The sequence below is a fragment of the Musca autumnalis genome, unplaced genomic scaffold (assembly GCF_047663935.1).
Source record: "Musca autumnalis isolate F117 unplaced genomic scaffold, ASM4766393v1 scaffold_1, whole genome shotgun sequence".
NCBI classification, from domain to species: Eukaryota; Metazoa; Arthropoda; class Insecta; order Diptera; family Muscidae; genus Musca; species Musca autumnalis.
In genome coordinates, this window is record NW_027411644.1 from 18,393,981 (window position 1) to 18,402,695 (window position 8,715).

Below are 8,715 nucleotides of genomic sequence, written 5' to 3' on the forward strand. Positions count from 1 at the left end.
TTCATTTTCCAAGATCATTGACATTTATTTAATTTTATTACCAAAAGAATTCCAAGTGACATTTAACAGCTTCCATGTTGGAGAACTTTGAAGGCATCTGCAAAGGGGAAAAAAATGCAAAATTAGAAACAGTTTTCCAAGAATAAAAGCATATCTCTCTTCCTTTACTTACTTTCATAGCCCAAGGCACAATTGATGTTCTCCATCAAACATTCATTGCTGGCCACGGCGCGATAGTTGCCGTTGGAAATGCACACCGGTTGATAGATCATGGCACAGGGTTTCATGCACTTGGGTGTGGTGATATCCAAATTGTTCAATTTTGTCAATAGGGTGTCAAAATTTTCCACAAATTCAGTGCTGCACCAGTCCATGACAGTTGCCACGTAAGCTAAATTTGCAAAATCGATTTTCAATGTTATGTTAAAATAGGTTTATAAATTTCAAAACTTACGTCTCAATGAATTCCTCAACTGACGACAATTGCTGGCCTTCAATTCACACTCATTGCTGAACTCCTTGAACATTTTACCATCGGTGGCACAAAGGGGAGCATACAAAGCTGGACAGATTTGTGGGCAATCGAGTTCATCGGTAACGGCGGCATTCAATGAGCCTAACATGGCACACAACACCGTTAAGGTAATTAGGGATTTTGCGAACATCTTCTTTAGTTTCTTTAGTTAAATTTTTTTCAATTTTTTGTTTTTGTTGAATTTGAAATTCTTTGTGGTGAACTTTATTCCTTTAGTTTCGATTGAATACTGTCAGTTGTTTTTATACTTTTTACCCACTACCTGTTGGAAGTTTGGGGGAAATTCAGTGGCATTTCTCTTATCACTCTAGTTTTTTTTTTCAGGGGAACTCTTATCGTGTTGGAGTTGTTATTTTGCGATAAGGGCCTTAGGTTTGTATGCCACAGGTGAGATAACATTATTATTGTTTTCATGGAGAAATAAAAAAACAATTGATTTGTTTTGATTGCCTTTAGATTGATATGCCAATGTTTATGATTTTTTGGGAGGTTGTTTACCATCATTCCAACGGGTAATTTGAAAATCTTGTAATTATGGTAAGAGACATGTTGTGATTACATGGATACATACTCTCGATAGTTCGATTCATATTAGCTCAATGTTATGGGACCTCCTTGCCAAGTCCGAATGGCTTTTGTTTCAGACACCAACTGTAGAGAAGTTTTGCATGACTGGAATATTCAGAATGTCGCCTACACAGGGGAATTATAGATATAATTATATTTCCCACAAACATCCCGAAGGAACTGGGGAGACTTCCCTCATACCAATAAGTGCACCAAGATTTAATAATATGGGACTTATTTTTTGTCGAGTCTGAAGACACGACTTCTGCCACCACTTGTAAAGACGTTTTACATGACTGAAATACTCTGGAAATGTCACCATGCACTACGTGGAGAAGCTTCCCGAAACCGCTAAAAAATGTGATGTTGTGTGGACTGGAAGTTTAACACGGAAATTCAGTGTACAATGTGGGTGAGCTTGCCATCGCAGTCTTAGGTCGAACAGATGGTTAAATTTCAGACATAAATATGAGACATTAATATATTCCGCCAAATCTGCATGCATCGCGTTTAAGGTTTACTTATTTATATTAGAGTGACCCTGAAAAAAATTTTTTTTTTTGTTTTCCTACCCCATACATTTTTTCCATTTAATCCAAAAACCTTATATGTATGTACATATATGGAATTTAATGGCGATCGGTTAACGTTAACCCGTGCCAACCTAGCGATCTTTGTTTCCATATAATTTGTATTTTCACCAAAATTCTCTAAATGGCACAATTATGGTCTGATCGAAAAACTTTACCAGTTCATTATTGTGGCTAAAAAACGCTTTCTACAAAAAAATTGTAAAATCCGATAGCCATAAAATTTCATATATAAGGTTTTTGGATCAAATGGAAAAAATTATGGGGTAGGAAATAAAAAATACGTTTGTTTTTTGGGTCACCCTAATGTATATGTGTCCAAAAATATCCAAATTTGAGAATCAAATATTGATTGATTGGCTTCAATATGATTCATTGGCAGAAGAAAATGCTCTTCCACAAATGCTGACATTCTTCCACTGGACTTTTGGACATAGCCATTATTGACACTATTTTTGGCGATAGTATTTAATGTTGATAAGGAGAAGTGGGTTATTTGATTTATAATAAATGACGTGTCCAATGTGCTGCTAACTATTGATAATGGAAGTAATCCGATTAGAAACAAATACGAACAAATTTATTTAACCTTAATGCTACGAACACAACCACATAAGTGCCTTCCTAATACACCAGTCCCCTGCAAGCAAAAACTACCGCGGAAGTGACTTAGGCGTGCCGCCAAAGGTGATGAAAACAGTCGCGATAGTCCCTGAAGTCACCCTGAAGTGACCTCCTTTGTGAAGAAATGAACCACGTCCGCGTGTCGTCTTGGAAGTCACTCCAGCGACACTTCTTGGAGATAATTTCCGTGATAGTTCTTGGAATTACAAAAAAAAAAAAAAAACTATTTTTAATTTTAATTTTTTTTTATACCTCATTTTGAGAAATTTTTTTTCATTTCATAGGATTTTCTAAAAATTCATTTTTTTAAAGTGGTTTGTGTGTGACCTTTTTTAATAATTAAATTGAATGAATGTTATTATACCCTCAGCCTTTGAGCTAAGGAGGGTATATACACTTTGATACGACGAAAATGTGCCTCAGTTATGTCCGTCTGTCTGGCTGGCTGGAGCGCACGATAACTCTCGAACGGATCTGCTGATTCGGTCCAAAATTTGGCTTTCGTAATATTTTGTCCAAACTTAGTTTAAGTTCGAAGATGTGTTATATCGGTCCACTCCTTCCGGTACCTCCCCCACAAAAGTTCGAAAATGTTCGGAAAATTTCTGCGTACGATAACTCTTGAAGGGAGTAACCGATTTGGCCTATGCTTTGCACATCGTGAAATGTCTACCAGACTAAAGCTAGGGTCACATTAGGCAAATATTTGCTCTAGCGACCGGCAGTGTGCGCTTACTGAGAGCAAATGAGCGTAATCAATGCATTGAAATGTATGCTCAATTGCTCTCACTAAACACACACTCCCTGTCGCTGGAGCAAATATTTACCTAGTGTGACCCTAGCTTTAGATGAGGTACCAATATGGACTCAATCGGTCCACTTCTTCGGGTACCTCCCACACAAAATTTCGGATAAGTTCAGTTTAGGACCAGTTCTCTAATCACTATGATTTTTATTGTAGCAACTTGTATTCACTACCCCCCATAAGACGGTACAAGTTTCATCAGGGACAAGTCCATACTTCGCAAAGGCGCAAAACACCCCTATGACACCGTGTGTAGTGATTGGAACGCAAGAAATTCTCCAGCGGATCTGCTGAATCGCTCAAAAATGTGGCCTTCGTAATATTTTGTTCAAATTTAGTTTAAGTTCAAAGCAAAACTATATCGGTTCGCTCCTTCTGGTACCTCCCTCACAAAAGTTCAAAAATATTCGGATAAATTGTGCGCACGATAATTCTTGAAGGGAGTTACCGATTCTGGTCTATACTTTGTTTTTTTTTCAGGCGCAAGTCCATACTACTTGGGAAAACAGCCCGAAAGTTGTAAAAAACCCCTATTGGAGAGCTGGAACCGAATACTGCGTTCGTCCACACTTTGGATATCGTAATATTTCCACTACTTTCCCCCACAAAAGTTCGAAAATATTCCCTATAAAGGTACGCGCGAAACGTTTAACATTTTTGTGTGGTTAAATGTCTGTTCTAGGATCCTGTGGAAACTTTTACCGAAGGTGTTTCTAGTGGTCCTGTTTACAACGGTATTATGTTTTTCGTAGGCAAGTATGGTACAAAAGATATCGATAGATATCTCCTGCAAATTTAATCCAATCCATATTTTTGTTTTACTCCGCACAGGCTGAGGGTATATCTCAGTCGCAAAGCTGATACTTTTTTACTTGTTAATTTTGGCCAATGCCTGTGACCACTGTGCGATGATTTCATATGCCGATGACTGTTCCATTTTTGTGTCAGGCATGGCTATGATAAAGAACCATTGGCAACGACATACAAAAAAAAAAAAAAATCGGTCGTTCCACCCTTAACTATGCAGCACCAGTCTGGACTTCCATCCTCAGCGACACACATTGGAGAAATTTAGAGCATATAAAAATAATATGCTCCGAGATGCATGGAGAGACCAGAATTCTGTCAGTCAACCAACGTAATGTGTTGCTTGTTAGACATTTCCTGCTGGCATCCTATTTGCCGCGTCATCCCATTTATCACACTGTGATGGAAGATCCACATACCCCACACATCTGTCAGGACTTCAGGTGGTACCATGAAAGCATCCAAAACGTCAACCTATTGTCGATAGCGAATTCCATGAAAACGGTGCTTCAGCAGGCGGTCTCCGAAGCAAAAGGAGGCTATAGACGCAATAAAGTCCTTAATCAACATACACTTGCTCTAATGGGTCTTTGCAGCCAGGCGTATAACTGCCAAGGTAGAATTGCTTAACATATACATCCCGCCTATTAATAATGGTCAGAGGGGTATAGCGCTGGCTGAGCAGGTTGATAGCGAATAGAGTCGCAGTTTACTAGACATAACCATCGTGTCACCCACCTGTAGTGGGATTCTGTAACTCATTTTTGCTGTTATCGATAATTGTCGGTAAAATTAAAATGCTTATAATTTCGATAATTAACGAAATTTTTCGGTAAGTTAACGATGAATAAAAAGTAGTCGCTAGCCTCTACCGACACAAACATTGATGCCAACTTTTCTTTATGTTTTTAGTCATAATCTTGCGATTAAATTTTATCGATTGTTGTCGGTAACAGCAAAAATGAGTTACAGAATCCCACTACTGGTCTGAGAAATTACGTCACCTAGAATTCCGTCGTTTCTCTTGGATGAGACCAAGATTGTCCACGGTGTTCTTGAAACAATTTTAAATGGAAGGTGCTTACACCTTGGAAGTTTTAGCGGATTCTGAAACTACCATGTTCATAGATGAGAAAAATCAAAAAACAAAAAAATCGCCGGAGCGCTTTTTAAATAAATCGCGATTTAAGTTGACATTTGTATGGGTTGTTTAGGTTTTCACGATTTTGCTTAGAAACCGCGAGTCCTTTCAAAATGGGACTAAAGAAAATGTTGTAGCTATGAAAATTCTCTACAAGATTGACCTTTGTGATAATTTCGTAGGTTTTACCGTTATTGAGATATAGAAGTTCAAATTGGGACAATGCACTGACTGTATCGCCCCCTTATAAAACAATTTCATGAAGGGTGCGCCTTAACTAACTTTTGATGAAAACCGCTTACACAGGGAAAGTTTTTGTGAATTCTGAAACAGCAGTGTTCATAGATGAGAAAAATCCAAAAACAAGAAAAAATAGCTGCAGTGATTTTTAAAAAAATCGCGGTAAAAATTCACATTTTTAGGTGTTTTTTAGGTTTTCACGATTTTGCTTGGAAACCGCAAGTCCAATCGAAATAGAGCTAAAGAAAATGTTGTAGCTGTGAAAATTCTCTAGAGGATTGACGTTTATTATTTGTTCCCAGCCTGTACATTTTTTGAGATAAAGAAGTTCAATTTACATTTTTAGGTTTTTTGTTATAGTTTCGCGATTTTGCTTGAATACGGTAAGTCTTATCGATATGGGACCTGAGAAAATCTTAAAGCTGTGAAAATTCTCTACAAGACTGGCTTAAGTAACTTATCCTAAGTTGTAACATTTTTTTAGATATATAAGTTTAAGTTGGGAATTTGCAGCCATGACATTGTTTTATAAGGAGGCGATACAAAATTGAATTGAATTTGAATTGTCCCAATTTGAACTTCTATATCTCAAAAACGGTAAAACCGACGAGAATGCCATACAGTTCAATCTTGTAGAGAATTGTCATAGCTACAACATTTTCTTTAGTCCCATTTCGATCGGACATGCGGTTTCTAAGAGAAATCGTGAAAACCTTAACAACCCCTAAAAATTTCAACTTAAATCGCGATTTATTTAAAAAGCGCTCCGGCGATTTTTTTTGTTTTTTGATTTTTCTCATCTACAAACATTGTAGTTTCAGAATCCGCAAAAACTTCCGAGGTGTAAGCACCTTCCATTTAAAATTGTTTCAAGAGCACCGTGTGTCTCCATCAGCAAACCGCCCGACTTCATCACCTCAGAACGCCACACTTTCGTCAATCATGGGAAAGCTAATTGGCTGAAACTCGGTGCTCGTTACACTCGGCTTCAGAGATCTGCCCAACCCTCTGATTTTTGGGTAGAAGGAAGGACGTTCGGAGACATCATCACTGCTACAGCCGCTCGCCATATACCTGCTAGTCGAATACCCTAAGTGAGACTAAATTTCCCAGCAGAGGCCGGTGAGCATAAGCGGAACGAATGGTTAAATCATCTGAAGAGTTGCAATATCGGAGCAGGTATAAGTGAATTGTGGAGTCATCGGTTAAGTCACTCTCGAACCCTGGAAAGAGGGAAGATAGAACCTCAGTTACGTTTGACGACGTTGCGCTGAATGATCGGAAGAGGTGCGGACGTTATTTTAATCCACAATTTGTTGAGCACCCCGGTAACGACAGGGCGAAGAGAAGAGTACTACGTCGCATCAGATCTCTTCCTGCCGAGGATGAAACACCATAATTTACAATTAAAGATGTTGCAAATGTCATCAGGGACCCTTAATCATCCAAAGCGCTTGGCCCTGTCGGTATCTCCATGGCAATGCTGAAAAATCTGGATGGGAGTTGAGTATCACAACAAAGTTTTCAACCTATCGCTTGCCACCCACATGGTCCCCGAAGACAGGAAAATAAGCAGAATGGTCCTGCTACTGAAGCCAGACATGGATGCCAGCATAAGTGTATTGTACAGGCTGATTTCGCCCGTAGCAAAGACCCTTGAGGCCTTAGTCCTCCCCAGTCAGAAATAGCTATGTAGTTGCCGATCATCAGCATGGATTCCGTAAGCAGCAGAGCACGACAAAAGCGTTGACGCCATCTCCACACATACATATTTGTCGAGGACTCAACCAGAGACCGCCGTGTGATAGAACAGATATGGTGGCGCTTGACTTATCAAAAGACTTTGATACTGTCAGGCACTCCACGCTGTTTGAGGACATCCGACCAAGTTGGAATTGTTAGATAATCAACTACAATAGAATCTCGATAATTCGTATTCCAAGGCACCGAGCATTTTATACGAATTATCGAGGTTTTTGATTTAGCGAGGTTAAAATGCAAAGGAAATGGTTTTAAGGGACCGACAGCTTATACGAATTTTCGAGATTTTCGATTTATCAAGGTACGAATTATCGCGATTCTATCGTATATGTGTGGATGCTAGTCGTACGTGGAATTCAGGACAATTCAAGAAGTTCAAGCCCAGTAGAATGAAATAGAAAGTTATGCAGGGGGGATGATATCTCCGAAACTGTTTTACGTCTACCTGTGCTGTATTCCAGTCGGCATTGAGGTATTAACGTATGCTAACATTTGCGAAAGGCTGAACTCTGATACGATCGAACTATGCATGCAAATATCCACCATTAGGTATACGGCCACTCTTTTCACCACATGTACAGAGTTGAATGTCCTGGGCGATAATAGCAGTATTCGGACCCCTAAATATTCCAAGATTTTCGGGGTAACATTTGTCAATATGTTCACGTCGTCTGCAGATACACAACTATTTCCGACTAGACATAGGAACAAGGTCCTTATGTCCCTAGCCCAAAGAAACCTTGTTGACCACATATAACGCGATAGGTCGGTCTGTGGTAAGCAATGCGGCGCCAATGTGTTCCGCGAACATGCATTAGTGCAACGGAGTGGAACAGTATTAAAACCTGTCTGAACGCAGCCCTGATAACTGCAACAGCGTGTCTCCTCGTGTCTTCAGTGGATAATATATTCTTCTTCCAGAACAGCAACGCGGATGTTACCGTTAGAGCCATCCTAATCACCATAATGTGGATATCACTCCATACCCAGGCATATTTGGAGGGATCTTCATGATCTAGAAAGAGGAGTCCAACTTTACAAGAGAGAACCCCCAGATCAACAAGCCTATCATACAACATTCACACATATACAGTCACAGAACACATAAACAACTATCGTGTGAATGTAGTCCTCAGAGTACATCCCCATCTATCGTAGCCGAGGAGCGTCAGCTGCCACGACAACCCAGAGTGTACACAAAAATGGTCGTGGCGGTGCAGGAAACCAAAATCAACATTCGGACCTCGGAAACGACTAGAGGGGTATAGTGCCGGCTGAGCAGCTTGATATCTCTACGTTGTGCACGGTCAATAAGGGCGCCCCCACCAGAATTAGAGGCGAGTATAACAGTTCGCCAGACATAACCATCGTGTCAACTGGTTCACCGACCATCTGGTTAATTCATCTGTAGAGTTGAAAGATTGGAGCCGGCATAAGTGAATTGTGGGCAACGTTTAAGTCACCTTTGAACCCTGGAAAGGCGGAAGACAGGACCTCAGTCACGTGCACAGGTTATTTCTATTCACAGTTTGTTGAGCACCTTGGAAGTGGCAAGGGGTGGGGTGATGAGAGTACTACATCGTATTAGATATCTTTGAGGAGGAATCACTACAATTTACAATGCAGGATGTTGTAAATGCTATGA

General features: G+C 39.8%; 1 protein-coding gene across 1 annotated transcript; it reads right to left on the bottom strand.

The window, feature by feature from the left end:
* Nucleotides 1-768, bottom strand: Kaz-m1 (Kazal-type protease inhibitor m1). The gene is made up of 3 exons (XM_073963285.1): nucleotides 455-768; nucleotides 173-391; nucleotides 1-97 (listed from the first exon to the last, which is right to left on the bottom strand). The coding sequence occupies exons 1-3, from the start codon at nucleotides 663-665 to the stop codon at nucleotides 63-65; spliced, it is 465 nt and encodes a 154-aa protein (XP_073819386.1). The 5' UTR covers nucleotides 666-768; the 3' UTR covers nucleotides 1-62.
* Between the last annotated feature and the right edge of the window lie 7,947 nt (nucleotides 769-8,715).

What these genes read in the sequence shown, in the direction of transcription:
- Kaz-m1 (XM_073963285.1), bottom strand. Translation starts at nt 665, where the DNA reads ATGTTCGCAAAATCCCTAATTACCTTAACGGTGTTGTGTGCCATGTTA. An exon ending in GTTGAGGAATTCATTGAGAC is followed by an intron (nt 392 to 454) that starts GTAAGTTTTGAA and finishes TTGCAAATTTAG; the next exon opens with CTTACGTGGCAACTGTCATG. An exon ending in TTGTGCCTTGGGCTATGAAA is followed by an intron (nt 98 to 172) that starts GTAAGTAAAGGA and finishes TCCCCTTTGCAG; the next exon opens with ATGCCTTCAAAGTTCTCCAA.